The sequence below is a fragment of the Amblyomma americanum genome, chromosome 6, assembly GCF_052857255.1.
Source record: "Amblyomma americanum isolate KBUSLIRL-KWMA chromosome 6, ASM5285725v1, whole genome shotgun sequence".
Lineage (NCBI taxonomy): Eukaryota > Metazoa > Arthropoda > Arachnida > Ixodida > Ixodidae > Amblyomma > Amblyomma americanum.
In genome coordinates this window covers 188,863,796-188,881,311 of record NC_135502.1, presented here as the reverse complement: position 1 = coordinate 188,881,311, position 17,516 = coordinate 188,863,796, and the positions used below count along the sequence as shown (strand labels likewise).

General features: G+C 44.0%; 1 protein-coding gene across 1 annotated transcript; it reads right to left on the bottom strand.

Moving 5' to 3' along the window:
* Window positions 1–5,475: 5,475 nt before the first annotated feature.
* Window positions 5,476–11,897, bottom strand: LOC144095073 (uncharacterized). The gene is made up of 2 exons (XM_077628874.1): window positions 11,064–11,897; window positions 5,476–5,661 (listed from the first exon to the last, which is right to left on the bottom strand). Exons 1-2 carry the CDS (start codon window positions 11,867–11,869, stop codon window positions 5,547–5,549), a joined length of 921 nt encoding a protein of 306 aa, XP_077485000.1. The 5' UTR covers window positions 11,870–11,897; the 3' UTR covers window positions 5,476–5,546.
* Window positions 11,898–17,516: the final 5,619 nt, after the last annotated feature.

The window sequence follows — 17,516 nt, the reverse complement described above, 5'->3', positions numbered from 1 at the left end:
ACTCCCAGTACTTCGCTTTCAATTGTGAACTGATGTTCCATTACTAGGCTGTTGAACATTACTTTGGTTTTCTGCATGTTAACTTTTAGACCCACCGTTTTGCTCTGCTGTCTAAATCATCAATCATGCTTTGCAATTCATCTCGCGAGTGACTCAGCAAGGAAATGTCATCAGCGAATCGCAGATTATTTAATTATTCTCCATTATCTCTTATCCCCAACTGTTCCCAATTCAGGCCTCTGAATACCTCCTGTAAACAGGCGGTGAATAGCAATGGCGAGATCGCATCTCCTTGCCTGACGCCCTTTCTTATTGGAATTTTATTGCTGGGTTTATGGAGGACTATGCTAGCTGTGCAGGTGCTATAGATATCTTCCAGTAATTTCACATAAGGCTCTTCTACAGCCTGACTCCACAATGCCTGTATGACAGCTGAGGTTCCCACACAGTCGAATGCTTTTTCGTAATGAATGAAGGCTATATATAGGGGTTGGTTATATTCAGCGCATTTCTCTATCACCTGACTGATAGCGTGAATATGAACTATTGTTGAATATCCTTTACGAAAGCCTGCCTGATCATATGGTTGATTAAAATCTAAGATTGCCCTGACTCTATTAGCAATTACCTTGCTAAATACCTTGTAGGCAACAGACAGTAAGCTGATCCATCTGTCATTTTTCAAGTCCTTGACGTCTCCTTTCTTATGAATTAAGATAATGTTTGCGTTCTTCCAAGCTTCTGGTGCGGCCGAGGTCGTAAGGCATTGAGTATATTGGGTGGCTAGTTTTTCTAGCACAATTTCCCCTCCGTCCTTCAACATTTCTGCTGTTACCTGATCTTCACCAGCTGCTTTTCCCATTTGCATTGCTCCTAAAGCTTTCTTTACTTCATCTTTCGTTACTGACGGGATGACGCATTGCTGTGCGCTACTGTCTCTCTCATTAACGTTCTGATTACATTTGCTACTGTACAGATTTGCGTAGAACTCTTCGGCTAATTTAGCTATCTTATCCATATTGCTAATGACATTGCCTTTCTTGTCTCTTAACGCATAAATCTGATTTTTACCAATGCCTAGTTTCCTCTTCACTGCTTTCAAGCTACTTCCGTTCTTTAGCGCATGCTCGACCCTCTCCATATTGAACTTAATAATAATAATGGTTTTATTTGCGCCTAATGAATACATGGCGCGGGAGACCCGCAGTAAAAGCTGTCACAAGCGACAGCTTGACAAAGCCGGAGGCCCCCCTATACACTTGACAGCATCATAGGCGCAATGTCTCATCCAAAAACTAAATAGAACAAAACATGAAAACATCTGCAATTACAATCACTCACAAGAACTACATAAAATTATACAGAAAATGTGGTAGAATGAAGTTAGAAAGCACTTAGAAAAGCAGTGAAACATTCATGTGCGATGGCAATGAGTTTAGCGAAAGTAACAGATAAATTAAGCACATTTTGCTTCAAATAAAATTCAAAACAAAGTGAATACAGACAAGCGGTACAGTCAGGGTAAACAACAACGTGACAGAGTAAACAGGAATGGCAAGCGAAGTGTCCTAGTACATGTTGAAATACCGGCGGAGTGTTTTGAACGTCACCTTTTTAAGTTGGATATGTTTATGATTTAAATCATTTAGTAACCGGGGTAGTTTATTCTGTATTGTTTGTAGGCCGTATGTTGTGCGAAACGTCCTTACTTTCCAGAGCTCCGTGTGACGTGTCTGGCGTGTAGTAGTGTTTGGTTGTAACCTGGCTAGACGATGTAGAAATGAACTGTTGCTAGCGTTTTCATTCTTAATTGCCTTGCAAAGGATATAATCAAACAGTTTGGTAACAGGAATTGTGTTGTATTTGGGAAATAGATGATACGTATGTGAATAAAACGGCACATTTTCTATTACTCTTACAAACCTTTTCTGCAACTTGTGAAGCTTCTGCAAATTTCCGTAAGTTGTCGTAGACCAAACTAAGTGACAATAATTGAGTCGGGAGGAGAATAAGGTATTATAAAGTAACAGTAAGATTTTTGGTGGTAGTAAATTGCGATTGCGGTATACTAGCCCAATTACTTGTGCTAGCTTAATTAGCATGCTGTCCACGTGGACATCCCATGACATTCTGCTGAAAGATAACGCCTAATGTCTTAATACTGGAAGTTACTTCGAGAGGAGTGGCATTTAAGTAGATAGACTTTTGTATTGTTATGTTTTTGTTTTTACTTCGAAAGAATACGGCTTTTGTTTTGTTTGCATTAATCGTCAGGCTGTTTTTACGTGTCCATTCGTCTAGTTTTATTAATGTTAAATTAGCAGCATCAACAAGGTCGTCACTAGTTTTACCAGTTAATAATATGCTGGTATCATCCGCGTACATGATAAATTTCACGGTTGCATCAATATTCACAATATCATTCACGTACATATTAAATAAAAAAGGTCCTAATATACTGCCCTGTGGGACCCCTGCTGAAATAGATAATGGGTTAGAACTGTGGTTGTTTATGACGACTATTTGTCTACGAAATTCCAAGTAGGAGCGTATAAGAGATGCAGCGTTACCACGAAAGCCATAGTGTTGGAGTTTCTTAATTAAAAGTTGATGACTGATGGAGTCAAATGCTTTTGACAGGTCAATAAAAATTCCTAGTACAAGTCTTCCTTCTTCAAACTGATTTAGTATGTGTTCTTTTTGTTGTAGCAATGCGAGTTGTGTGCCTAAACCCTTACGGAAGCCATACTGGCAATCAGTCAGCAGGCAATGTTTCTGCTCGAATTCGGATAGTCGCTTTAAAATAACTTTTTCGAAGACTTTTGAAAAGACGGGAAGGATTGATAACGGTCGATAGTTTCCTAAGTCGTTTTTATCGCCTTTTTTAAAGAGCGCAGCGACTCGCGCTATCTGCATCGTTCGAGGAAACGTGCCTTCGCTTATACAGATATTGAAGATATAGGTAAGACAAGGAGAGAGAAGGTCAGCAACATATTTGATTGGTTTTATTTGGATACCATCAATATCTTTAGCGGTACTATTATTTAGACTTTGAATTGTGCTAATTATCTCTCCCTCATTTACTGGATACAAAAATATAGAGCTAGAGTTGTATGGAATACCATCAAGATCATTGTCTGGTGCGTTGTTACTTCCAATTTTAACAAAGTGTTCGTTAAAAGCGTCTGCAAGCGCTTTTTCCTGTAACTCAAGACCATTTATTTTTAAGCTCTGTATCCTTTCCTCGGGAATATTGCAGTTCAACAAAGAGTTCAGTTTTTTCCACATTGCGGCCGTACCTGGAGCTAGTGAATTAAAGGAAAGTGTATAGTAATCTCGCCTGGCCTTTTTTATATCTTTGTCTAAACGATTCCTAATTTTTTTAAAAGCCTGAAATATTTCGGGGTCTCTGGTCTTTATAAATTCACTGTATAATACATTCTTTCTCCGTATTCTGGCAGATAGCTCTGCACTAATCCATGGTTTACGTATTTTCTTTTTGTGTTTAATGCACTTAAAAGGAAAGCTAGTGTCATAACTTTCTTTCAATAGGCTGAAAAAAGCCTCGTAAGCCAAATTTGCGTCTTTAAGATCGTATACAGTGTCCCAACATGTCTGAGCTATCTTCTCACGAAAAATAGAAAGAGCCTGATCAGTTATTAGTTGAATGAAATTGTTTGTCTTTGTTTCCTTGTTTCGAACGTGACCCTTGAAACATAAATATATCGGCAAGTGATCACTGAGATCCGATGCGAAGACGCCAGCGTTAATTTATTTTATTTATTTATTCAAGTTACCCCTAAAGGCCCTCCAGAAGAGGGTATTACATAGGGGGGGGGGGTACAATCATAAGTAATCGCGATACATTTCAACAATTAAAACATAAGGCATCACACAAAGAAAAATTGAACACTAACAAAAACAGCAAACATTTACACATTTCCGTCACAGCGAAGAAGCTCTTCGAATTTTTTATTGTCAGTTTCTGTGGCGATGACTGATGGCAAACTATTCCATTCAGTGATAGTACGGGGAATAAATGAATTGGCATAAGACGATGAATGACAGTTTACGCGTTTAACTTTGAAAGGATGATCACGGCGTGGAAAGAGAGCATCAGGTGACTGAAACAAATCACGGCGAAGGGATGGGTGGTGATAAAGCTTATGGAAAAGGGTTAAGCGAGCAAGTTTACGGCGATATGACAAATCTTCCAGTTCGGCACGTTTTTTTAATGCTGAAAGGCTTGTGAAGGGTGAGTAGTCTGAAAATATGAAACGAACAGCACGGTTTTGCAAGGATTCAATGTTAGTGATAACGTAGGCTTGAATAGGGTCCCAAATGGCCGCAGCATATTCGATTTTAGGGCGTATTAGAGTTTTATAAGCAAGCTTTTTAACGTGTATAGGGGCGTATCTGAGGTTACGTTTAAGAAAACCAAGTGAGCGGTTAGCAGATGCTAGGGTGAGGTCGATATGGTGATGCCATGTTAGGTCAAACTGAAGGTGCACCCCAAGGTACTTGTATGTTGATGTTAGTTCCACAGTATTGTCATTTAGAATATAAGTGGTTGGAATGCGAGCTGTACGGCGAGTGAAAGATATTAGTTTAGTTTTAGAAACGTTTATTGCCATTAACCATGATGAGCACCAAGAGCTTACTGCGTTCAGGTCAGATTGTAGAGATTGGCGGTCACTGTCTGTAGTAATGTTACGGTAAATTACGCAGTCATCAGCGAAAAGGCGAAGTCTAGATGTTACACAGGCAGGTAAATCATTAATATAGATTAGAAAAAGCAAAGGCCCTAGCACGCTTCCTTGTGGTACCCCAGATGTCACATTAGCAGAGGAAGAGTTAGAATTATTAAGGGAGGTAAACTGAGTTCTAGATGACAGAACTTAAATTCGTAATAAATACGTCAATTAAAGATGACGAATTCTCGGTCATTCTGGTAGGAAGACTGATAGTATTCCAACACGCATTCATCTCCAAGAGAGTATCTAACCTAAGTTTTGGTGAATCATTCTTCATCATGTTAATGTTGATGTCTCCGCCATAAATTAAATTGAATTTGTTGTCATTTATAAAGACGAGAAAAGTTTCTAAGAACTCCAAGAATGATGTAACGGAACCATTCGGAGGGCGATAGCAAACAGCGAAAACAGTATTGTTTTGTATCACTGATAAAAATTCATAGTCATAAGTTATTACTGAAAACTGGTTCAATATTTCACATGCAGACGGCTTTTTAACCAAGGTGCATATTCCGCCACCACGACCTGTTGATCGATTCAGGTAGAAAGTATTGTACAATGGAAGCCGAAAGATGTTCACATCGTCAACACACCAAGTCTCTGTCAGCATAATGACGTCAAAGGATTGCTTTGTTTGCTCAAAAAAGAGTTGTAAGTCATGTTCCTTGCGAGTAAAAGAACGTATGTTTAAGTGAAAACATTTGAAAGCCTTCGAAAACGCTGTACCTAAGTGATGGTTGAAAGTGTGTGGCAATACGTAAGAGTGAGTAGGTGCCATAGTGTTCTTTGTGTTCAGCTGATCTGTTGCTTAAGTTTGTCGCGGTCACTAGAGCAGGAAATGACCACCGCGTTTTGCCCATCAGCTTTCCGGACCAAGACCTTGTTGTTGTTGTGCCATACGTATTTGAATAGGACAAATTGCCGGGCTAGTTGGTAATGATCCATTCTTGTTGACAGCGCGTTTAGAGCACAGGGACAGAAGAAACACAGAGGACGACGTCACAGGCGCTGAACTTCAACTTTATTCAAGAATCATCGAAACCCTGCATATATACCCATGACAGAGACGCCACCAAGCGGCGAAAGCTTTATGCGCTCGTGGAAACAGAGATGATAAGGCAGGTGGGGCAAAATGACAAAGGCTAAAAAAACCGAAAAATTTTGAACAGAGCAGGAAAAAGCAGAGCAAGAAGATGCAAAAAACTTTACCAAGTCATTTGAAAGAAACACTCCGACACGTGAAAAATGGGGCAGATGACAGACAGAATTTTGAAGACGGTTCCCGAAAAACACTGAACCAAAATATACGCGTATAACAAAAATCAAACGTGGCGAAAAAAGAAAAGCATAGTGGCAAGCAAAAACCAACAATGAAAAAGCACAGTGGTGATTGGATAGGCAAACGAAAATTTAACGATACAGGTGAAGCCTACAATTAACGCGGCTAAACACAGAAGATAAAATGCACTGGATAGATAAAACGGTAACAAACTGGGAGGAGCATGAAAGATGAAGCCAACAAAAAACACGGCTAAGGCTAAAAGATGAGGTGCATAAAAACAATAAAAGCGAAAAGGAGAGAATAGTGGGAAAAAATTTTTGTTTAACTCCTTTGTAAAACCATTACTACTTCAAAGAGGCCCCGATAGAAAGATTAACTCTTTTTTCGACAATGAAACCGAGGGTGCACTTACACATTCACCCTCGTGCCTAGCAATCTCGGTTGCTTCCACTATTTCACGTGTCAACTTGTTCCTGTGCTTTTTTATCACAGTGGCTTTTTCGAACAAAGGATGGCATGGATTTTGTGGGTCACAGTTTCGGCAGTGTACGGGCAGATTCCTGAGTGAAGTACCAGATAAATCGTTCTTGTGTTCCCTCAGCCTATCATTGATACATCGGCCTGGCCGATGTATACCTTGCTACAGGACAAAGGAATTGAGTAAACGACGCCTTCCGCGCATGCAGTAGATGGATCTCTGTGCCGAATGGTGCAGCCTCTTTTTCTTTTCTCTTTTTCATTTACAATCCTACAGAGCTGCGAAAGGCGCTGAGGGGCGGAAAAAACGACGTCCACTCCTGCTTTGCTTCCAATTTTTTTAAGGTTGTGTGAAATTTGGTGCATGTAGGGGATAACAGCAACCTTTTTATATTGCTTGCGCGCTTCAGCCGGAGCCCTCCTATTCTCGCGCTTGATAATTTTCAGAACTTTTTCAGCAACAGAACTAAGCAGTTGTGGCGGGTACCCTGAGTGCGAGAGCCTGCTTATCTGATTTGTGAAGCTTTCCTGAAGTTTGTGCTCACATGACTTGTTCAAGGAATTAAGAAAGGAAGACTGGATAATACCTCTTTTCACCAGCTTCGAGTGAGCGGAGTCATAAGGTAGGATGGCCTTTTTGCCCCTCGGTTCAAATGCCCAGCACACGTGATTGGGCGTGAAGAAAATCCTTAGCTCCAGGAAGCGCAAGGAATCATTGTCCGGCAGTTCGTGGGTCAGTTCGAGTGGAGCTACAGTACCCTTAAAAACACTAAAAATTTGAGGCACTTCCTGAATAAAAGCTTCGTTGTCGCAGTCTAAAAGGACTAAGAAATCATCGACGAAGCGGAAAATTTTTTGAACGCTGGAATGCTCAAGTTGGTTCCTGAGAGCTCTGTCATGCATGGCAAGAAAAAGATCGCTAAGCACGGGGGCAATGCATGATCCTATACAGATTCCTTGCTTTTGAATGAAACGTGACCCATTCCATTCAGAAACAGTTGATTTTAGGTATACAAAGAGCAATTCCAAGAACCCATCCACCGAAACACCACACTCATTCTGGAAGGTTATGGCGCCGTGATTGTCGATAGCTTCGCGAACGCATTTCATGAGGTCATTTTGAGGGATAGAATAAAACAAATCCTTGACGTCTATAGAAAATCCGCGAAAGACTTTACCTCTGTTCGCATTCAAAAACCCAATGACTTGTTCCGTGTTCTTCACCAGGAAGGGATCATTAATAGAAAGCAATTTCAGGTTATCTTGCAAGTACTTAGCTACATCTTTCTGCCAGGTATTTTTCTCCGAAACAATAACACGCAGAGGGCACCCTATCTTGTGTGTTTTGGCGGTGAAGAACATTTGCAAGCAAGTGTTATTGTTACCGTCTATTGAACGAGCCAGCTTTTCGAGATTCAATCTTTGGCAAAGTTTTTTAGCTACATTTCTTTGCTTGGTTGCTAAAGTGACCGGGCTATTTTTAAAGGCTGACTGAATTGCTTCGGTGGCCTTGGACAGGTACAATTGTTCAGGTAGAATCACAAACCCCCCTTCCTTGTCAGCAGTTAGCAGAGATAAATGGTTATCACTTAAATGCGAAATTGTTTTTTTATTGGAAACTTCTTTCCTTCAGACTTGCTTCGCATCAACACGTCAACGCCGTCCGCGATACATCTATCAGCTTCCCCCGAGGGGGCAAGCCTGGAGACTTGCCTGACCAAGGTGAGCAGTTCTGGCGCTGTCCTCTTAGGTTGCACAGCGAACTTTGGCCGATTCTTTGGTCATGGGCCAAAGTTCGCTGTGCAACCTAAGAGGACAGCGCCAGAACTGCTCACCTTGGTCAGGCAAGTCTCCAGGCTTGCCCCCTCGGGGGAAGCTGATAGATGTATCGCGGACGGCGTTGACGTGTTGATGCGAAGCAAGTCTGAAGGAAAGAAGTTTCCAATAAAAAAACAATTTCGCATTTAAGTGATAACCATTTATCTCTGCTAACTGCTGACAAGGAAGGGGGGTTTGTGATTCCACCTGAACAATTGTACCTGTCCAAGGCCACCGAAGCAATTCAGTCAGCCTTTAAAAATAGCCCGGTCACTTTAGCAACCAAGCAAAGAAATGTAGCTAAAAAACTTTGCCAAAGATTGAATCTCGAAAAGCTGGCTCGTTCAATAGACGGTAACAATAACACTTGCTTGCAAATGTTCTTCACCGCCAAAACACACAAGATAGGGTGCCTTCTGCGTGTTATTGTTTCGGAGAAAAATACCTGGCAGAAAGATGTAGCTAAGTACTTGCAAGATAACCTGAAATTGCTTTCTATTAATGATCCCTTCCTGGTGAAGAACACGGAACAAGTCATTGGGTTTTTGAATGCGAACAGAGGTAAAGTCTTTCGCGGATTTTCTATAGACGTCAAGGATTTGTTTTATTCTATCCCTCAAAATGACCTCATGAAATGCGTTCGCGAAGCTATCGACAATCACGGCGCCATAACCTTCCAGAATGAGTGTGGTGTTTCGGTGGATGGGTTCTTGGAATTGCTCTTTGTATACCTAAAATCAACTGTTTCTGAATGGAATGGGTCACGTTTCATTCAAAAGCAAGGAATCTGTATAGGATCATGCATTGCCCCCGTGCTTAGCGATCTTTTTCTTGTAACAGTAGCTTGGTTTGGGCTAGTTGGTAACAGTTCTTAGAAAACATAGCGCAAAAAGGACACGGACGACACAGAAGTGGACAGGACAGGCGCCTGTCCTGTCCACTTCTGTGTCGTCCGTGTCCTTTTTGCGCTATGTTTTCTAAGATCTTTTTCTTGCCATGCATGACAGAGCTCTCAGGAACCAACTTGAGCATTCCAGCGTTCAAAAAATTTTCCGCTTCGTCGATGATTTCTTAGTCCTTTTAGACTGCGACAACGAAGCTTTTATTCAGGAAGTGCCTCAAATTTTTAGTGTTTTTAAGGGTACTGTAGCTCCACTCGAACTGACCCACGAACTGCCGGACAATGATTCCTTGCGCTTCCTGGAGCTAAGGATTTTCTTCACGCCCAATCACGTGTGCTGGGCATTTGAACCGAGGGGCAAAAAGGCCATCCTACCTTATGACTCCGCTCACTCGAAGCTGGTGAAAAGAGGTATTATCCAGTCTTCCTTTCTTAATTCCTTGAACAAGTCATGTGAGCACAAACTTCAGGAAAGCTTCACAAATCAGATAAGCAGGCTCTCGCACTCAGGGTACCCGCCACAACTGCTTAGTTCTGTTGCTGAAAAAGTTCTGAAAATTATCAAGCGCGAGAATAGGAGGGCTCCGGCTGAAGCGCGCAAGCAATATAAAAAGGTTGCTGTTATCCCCTACATGCACCAAATTTCACACAACCTTAAAAAAATTGGAAGCAAAGCAGGAGTGGACGTCGTTTTTTCCGCCCCTCAGCGCCTTTCGCAGCTCTGTAGGATTGTAAATGAAAAAGAGAAAAGAAAAAGAGGCTGCACCATTCGGCACAGAGATCCATCTACTGCATGCGCGGAAGGCGTCGTTTACTCAATTCCTTTGTCCTGTAGCAAGGTATACATCGGCCAAACAGGCCGATGTATCAATGATAGGCTGAGGGAACACAAGAACGATTTATCTGGTACTTCACTCAGGAATCTGCCCGTACACTGCCGAAACTGTGACCCACAAAATCCATGCCATCCTTTGTTCGAAAAAGCCACTGTGATAAAAAAGCACAGGAACAAGTTGACACGTGAAATAGTGGAAGCAACCGAGATTGCTAGGCACGAGGGTGAATGTGTAAGTGCACCCTCGGTTTCATTGTCGAAAAAAGAGTTAATCTTTCTATCGGGGCCTCTTTGAAGTAGTAATGGTTTTACAAAGGAGTTACACAAAAATTTTTTCCCACTATTCTCTCCTTTTCGCTTTTATTGTTTTTATGCACCTCATCTTTTAGCCTTAGCCGTGTTTTTTGTTGGCTTCATCTTTCATGCTCCTCCCAGTTTGTTACCGTTTTATCTATCCAGTGCATTTTATCTTCTGTGTTTAGCCGCGTTAATTGTAGGCTTCACCTGTATCGTTAAATTTTCGTTTGCCTATCCAATCACCACTGTGCTTTTTCATTGTTGGTTTTTGCTTGCCACTATGCTTTTCTTTTTTCGCCACGTTTGATTTTTGTTATACGCGTATATTTTGGTTCAGTGTTTTTCGGGAACCGTCTTCAAAATTCTGTCTGTCATCTGCCCCATTTTTCACGTGTCGGAGTTTTTATTTCAAATGACTTGGTAAAGTTTTTTGCATCTTCTTGCTCTGCTTTTTCCTGCTCTGTTCAAAATTTTTCGGTTTTTTTAGCCTTTGTCATTTTGCCCCACCTGCCTTATCATCTCTGTTTCCACGAGCGCATAAAGCTTTCGCCGCTTGGTGGCGTCTCTGTCATGGGTATATATGCAGGGTTTCGATGATTCTTGAATAAAGTTGAAGTTCAGCGCCTGTGACGTCGTCCTCTGTGTTTCTTCTGTCCCTGTGCTCTAAACGCGCTGTCAACAAGAATGCATACGTATTTGTAGTTATTTGCCTTGGCCCAGACCTTTGTTTCGGTAAGCAGAGTACGTGTCCTTTTTGTCAGGTTTTCTAACACAAAAATGCTGTCATTTCCCTGGCACAGTGTTTTCCTGTTTTGCCACCATTTGTCTCTTACTGATTGTTTGGCGAAACGACAGATAATGCCAGGTATCTTATCTTGCTTTGAGGGAAGGCGATGAGTGGACACTATGTCACTTTCCTGAAGCTGTGGCAGGTTGTTTAGAGTTGCCAGCTTATTTATCTCATCAATCAGGTTTTCATCCTCCATTGCTTTAATTCCATGGAACTCAAGGTTCAGCTTTCGGCTTCTCCATTCCAAACAGTCCATTTCGTTTTTCAGCTGCGTTATTTCATCGTCTTGCTTTTTAATCTTGTCTACCCTGTGTTTCAGTTCCCTGACCTCACGTTCGTTCTTTTCTACCCGACTTAGAAGCTCATCGTACAGGTCACTCATGTACTGAACTGTGTCTTCGACGCTGTCAACTGTTTTTTTCAGCGGTAAAAGGTACTCCAGCTTTTCACTGATTGATTTCAGCAGTGCACGAACATCCTGGTCATCCGTATCATTACTGGATCTATCGAGTTGTGGAGTACGACCTTTCGAACGCCTGCAATTTGAGCAACGCCACGCACTGCGATACTGCTCCCCTTTGGACTTGATAGTAGCATCTGAAATTCCTGCACATTTCCCCGTGTGATAGACAGATCTACAGTCACTACAGTCGATTTTGGAATCAAGTTCCTCGAGTTGCATATCACATGACCCACAGTGTTCATCAAGGGGCATAGCGACACTTTTGGCAGCAGCAGCAGCAGTAAAAGAGGACAGCGGGAAGATATATTAACAGAGCAGCAACTAACCTGCAATTGCAGAGAAAACTTCTTAAGATGGTGCCTTTCCCGTGCCGCTGCCGCTGCCAGTGTGACAGCCGTAGGTCTCTGGGCTTTCTTTATAGCCTCGTCCGATGGGTGGGCGTGTCCGCTGGCCGGTAGCGATGCAGTCCTAGATGACGTTATCTTCCGCAGCAACCAGCACACGTGCACGCAGATGGTTGTAGTCGATGTCAGAACTTCATATCTGCAATTGCAGAGAAAACTTCTTAAGATGGTGCCTTTCCCGTGCCGCTGCCGCTGCCAGTGTGACAGCCGTAGGTCTCTGGGCTTTCTTTATAGCCTCGTCCGATGGGTGGGCGTGTCCGCTGGCCGGTAGCGATGCAGTCCTAGATGACGTTATCTTCCGCAGCAACCAGCACACGTGCACGCAGACGGTTGTAGTCGATGTCAGAACTTCATATCTACAATTGCAGAGAAAACTTCTTAAGATGGTGCCTTTCCCGTGCCGCTGCCGCTGCCAGTGTGACAGCCGTAGGTCTCTGGGCTTTCTTTATAGCCTCGTCCGATGGGTGGGCGTGTCCGCTGGCCGGTAGCGATGCAGTCGTAGATGACGTTATCTTCCGCAGCAACCAGCACACGTGCACGCAGACGGTTGTAGTCGATGTCAGAACTTCATATCTGCAATTGCAGAGAAAACTTCTTAAGATGGTGCCTTTCCCGTGCCGCTGCCGCTGCCAGTGTGACAGCCGTAGGCCTCTGGGCTTTCTTTATAGCCTCGTCCGATGGGTGGGCGTGTCCGCTGGCCGGTAGCGATGCAGTCCTAGATGACGTTATCTTCCGCAGCAACCAGCACACGTGCACGCAGACGGTTGTAGTCGATGTCAGAACTTCATATCTGCAATTGCAGAGAAAACTTCTTAAGATGGTGCCTTTCCCGTGCCGCTGCCGCTACCTTTCGCATATTTATTAACTTCGATACCTCTGCTAGTTCTATCCTCTCTATAGGATTAGACACCCTCATGCTTTGGCGTTTCTTAATCAGATCTTTCGTCTCCTGAGATAGCTTGCCGGTATCCTGTCAAACCGTCTTACGGACTACTTCTACTGCGCACTCTGTAATGATAGCTGTCAGATTATCCTTTATTGTATGAACATCCAGATAGTCATAGCCTTTCTCAGTTAAAGCCGAATATCTGTTCCTCAGCGATGTCCTGAATTCCTGTACTTTCCCTTTTACCGCTAACTTTTTAATGGACTTTGTCTTCGCTAGCTTCTTCCGTTACCTCCTCAAGTCTAAGCTAATTCAAAACCTTACCATTCTGTGCTCGCTACAGCGCACCTTTCCGAGGACGGACACATCCTGAATGATGCCAGGTTTAGCGCATAGTATGAAGTCGATTTCATTTTTAGTTTCACCATTCGGGCTCTTCCAGGTTCACTTCCTGTTCTGTCGTTTGTAAAGAAGGTATTCATTGCGCGTAAGTTATTTATATCTGCGAATTCTACTAATAACTCTCCCCTGCTATTCCTAGAACCTATCCCATAGTCGCCTACCGCCCGTTCGCCAGCCTGCTTCTTTCCCACCTTCGCATGTACCGTGATTTTACTTTATTCATTGCCGATTTCACGTCTTCATAGAAACTTTCAGTGGTCTGGTCATCATGGCTGGATGTAGGCGCGTAGGCCTGCACCACCTTCAGCTTGTACCTCCTATCGAGCCTAATTACGACAGCTGCCACTCTCTCGTTAATACTATAGAGCTCCTCTATGTTGCCAGCTAAATCCTGATTAATGAGGAATCCCACACCTAGTTCTCGTCTATCCGCTAAGCAACGATAGCACAGTATGTGCCTGTCCTTTAGTACTTTATATGCCCGACCTGTCCTAACTTCACTGAGCCCTATGACATCTTATTTCGTTCCCGCTAGTTCCTCAAACAGCACTGCTAGGCTAGCCTCACTAGATAAGGTTCTAGCGTTGAACGTTGCCTGCTTCAGATTGTAGTGGCGGCCTGTCCGGAGCCAGAAATTCTTAGCACCCTCCGCGGCGTCACAGGTCTCACCGCCGCTTTGGCCAGTTGCTCTGCAGCCGCTGGTGACTGATGGCCGTGGTTTAATTGGTTTGATCATAGAAGTTTGAGGCCAAGTATTACACCAGGGTGGCCAAATCCTGTTCTGGTGAGGAAGTGCGTTTTTCGGTTCCGGTCACCGAGCTCAGGCCGCATCCCAGGCCTGGTTGTGCAATTCCATCGACACGCGGAGTTTTTTTTTAATCTGGTGGAGAATTGTGCGGCACCGGGATTCGAGCCCCGGTCCTCTTGCACGCGAAGCGGATGCTCTACCGCTACGCCATCCCTGCGTCTTCAAGTCTTCAGCGTTGTACTTATTCGCAGCTGAATACTCGGGCTTACGTTTGTTCTAGAGTTGTGCTTTGGGTTTGTGTAACGGCTAGAGGGAGCAGCGCGACAAGACAAGGACAAACACAGAACCTAACAGGAAGGCGCCGAGCTTCCAACAATTTATTGAGAGCGACGAACAGGTTTTTAAATGCAAGCAAGGACCTACGTGACACCAGAAAAAAACATTGGCAGCACCACAAGGCAAAGAAATTTTCCTATCGAAACAGCATCCATCATTAGCCTTACTAAACGTTTCGCATGTGTACATCAAGAATTCAACACGAAGCAGACCTTGTGAGTCGAAATAGAGGCCAGTATATTGTTTTTTTGGCAGTGCACACTTCGTGCGAGCCATTTATAGGAAGCCAACTACTTCACCTGACTTTCTTGATGCCTTAAATGCGTTCCTGTGTGAACATAGAAATCGGGGCACCTGGCCATTAATGACTGGTGATTTTGACTTGCCACATATTGATTGGGAATTGATTTCGCCTGGGCCCACAGTAATTTCGAGTGCCTTAAAATTGTTGGATTCCTCTTTTTTTCATAATATGAGACAAATAGTAAAACAACTTGAAACAACCTACACGGATATCCTCCCAATCACAGTCTATACTAGACTTGGTGTTCCTTTCACATGAAGTAGGCGACTCTGAGGTTGCTACGGCAGATGGTATATCTTATCATGAAGTGATTTAGCCGAACGTGTTTACTTGCACCACCACTCCTGCAGAACCTGTTTCTCATGTGTAAATTAAATATTACGCAAAGGCCGACAATACATTCATCATCGATTACCTGGAAAACTGTTTCAGTGAATTTGAAGCTGCGTTTGAGGATCATGCAGTTGAACAGTTATGGCATCGCTTTAAATCCATTATTAAAGAATGCGTTGATCAAGCTGTTCCGACTGGACTCAAGAAAACGGAGTATCGAGACCCATGGGTCACTCGGGACATTGTTCACGCGATAACCGACGAATTGGCTACAGACTGGCTGAAAATAGTGTGGCAGAACCGAACAGGAGGCCTACGACGCCGCAAAGCCCTTCTTGTGCTTGACAGCTTTAGAGGGCACTAACAGACCGAGTGACGACTCGGCTGGCAGACTACCGAACGGACTTGGCCGTAATTACTGGTGGCCTAACAAGCGTGCTGCAGCCGCTCGATGTTTGCAGTGACCAGCCATTCAAGACAGAATTTCGGCGGTGCTATGCCGAATGGATGGCCGCGGGCAACCATGGAACAGCTCCGACAGGGCGACTGAAGCGAGCGACCCTCCAGCAAGTGCATTGGATTCTGCACACGTGGCGTTCGTTGTCAGCGGACACCATCTCAAAAAGCTATAGAACTCGACCGACAGCGGGGAGAGTGCCGATGAGCTGAGCTCGTTCGAGGGCTATTAGCGCGAAAGCCGCGATGAATGGTGAAATAAAAGGTTCGTATGTGTCGCCAGCTTTGTAATTCTCTGACACAATAGTCGCAGTGCCACCACAGTCTGTTAATGTGGCGCTATAAGCCGGAATCGTGTATTACCCGCACCTGAGAAAATTTGGTGAAAAAAATGCGGCTTATGCACGATTATTTACGGTATTTTGTTGTAAGTGCAGGTGGCCATTCACTCTTGGCCCTTGTTCGTTATTTAAGTACCTCGCCTCATTTTCGAGTGGTTGCTCATTGGAAAGCATTATTAAGGAAATTCTGAGGATGGTTCCTGCCCATTAGGGCTTTTTTTATTGAGTGGAGGTGTTTCAAATAGTCGTCGTCGTCTTGTCAGGCGCGTTGCATGTCCTACAGATATGCGTTGCTTAGTGTATTGAGTGGTGGGTAGTGAAATGCAAGTATTGCTGTCGGTCTGCAGGCTTCTTGGATACTCAGGTTTGAAGCTGGCTGTTTTCTAAACGGACAGTGGTGGCGAGAAAATTTACTTCCATTGTAAAGTAGTGGATGGTGAATTTAATGCAAGAGTGGAACGAATTACGGTGCGAGACGAATGCTTTTAGGGTCTCAGATCCATGTTGCGATATCATAAAAATGTCGGCTATGTAACGCAGGTAGGTACGTAAGTGGTTTTTTTCTGAAGACGAATTTAGTAGTTCCAGTAGCCGCAGTGGACTTCAAAAGGAGCGCAAAGAGCGGAACACTTGCCCCGTTCTTCTTTTGCGTCGGGTTCGCACTAGGCCACACGAATCTCGCCTCACACCAGAGCAGTGATGCCTTTCCACAAGCCTGCTACAGGGCGCAAGCCAGCGCTGCACTGTTCATCGAGGACACAGCTTCACAGTCTACGGAGGTGGTTGCAGGTGTGCGAGAAGCCTGTCATCGGCCGACGCTGCTGAGTCCGCGCATCAAACCAGAAGCCATCTCGGGGGCCCTATCAGTGGACCTTGGGGCAGCGCAGGATGCTTGTATCGTTCCTCTTTGGCGTGGAGGGTAGTGACAGATACTCTATCATCTGTTCGGGATAACTCTGGGCTGGTGCAAAATAACTATAATGGAGCTTGTAAAGGGTGATGAGTGGGTAGCAGTCGGGGCATTCCCAGGCAGGACAATGGACGCAGTACTGAGAGAGAGAAAAAACGAATTTTCTGAGAATGTTGCAGAGCGCAATTTGGTAGTGGTAGCGGCGGGACTAAATTATGTCCTGAATGGTGAAGCCGTAAAAGTAGTGGAATGATTAGCGGAGGGAGTTGACAATTTAGGCGCTATAGAACAGCAAGTCCAGATCGTAATGTGCACAGTGCTGGAGGTGCAAGGACGAAACGGAGAAGTTGCCAAGGTCGTTGTGGCTGTTAATTGAGAGGTAAGGAAGTTAAGCCAGGAGAAAGGCTCTGAAGTGGCAGGCATAAACAAGGAAGGGCCTATAGAGCAGGCTTTGGCAGAGGCTTTACACGAGATGGCATCCATTTTAATGGATGGTTAGGAGCCGAGATCGGCTGGCGCCCGGCAGGCCGGGCAGAAGATTTTTAGGGGGTCTACTGCGGCTCACGGCGTAAGGGTAGGCAGAAGCGAAGTAGAAAGTGTAACAACGACGGCTGACCCTAAAAAAATGGCCACTAGGAGGTCCAGGAAGAAGGCTACAAAAAAGAAATTTAACACCAGGATCAGGTACATAAACATGCAAGGCGGTAGAAAGAGCAAAGTGGTTAGAAATAGAACACCAGTTAAAGGACGAAGAAGTAGGTGTGTACGCGCAATGCGAG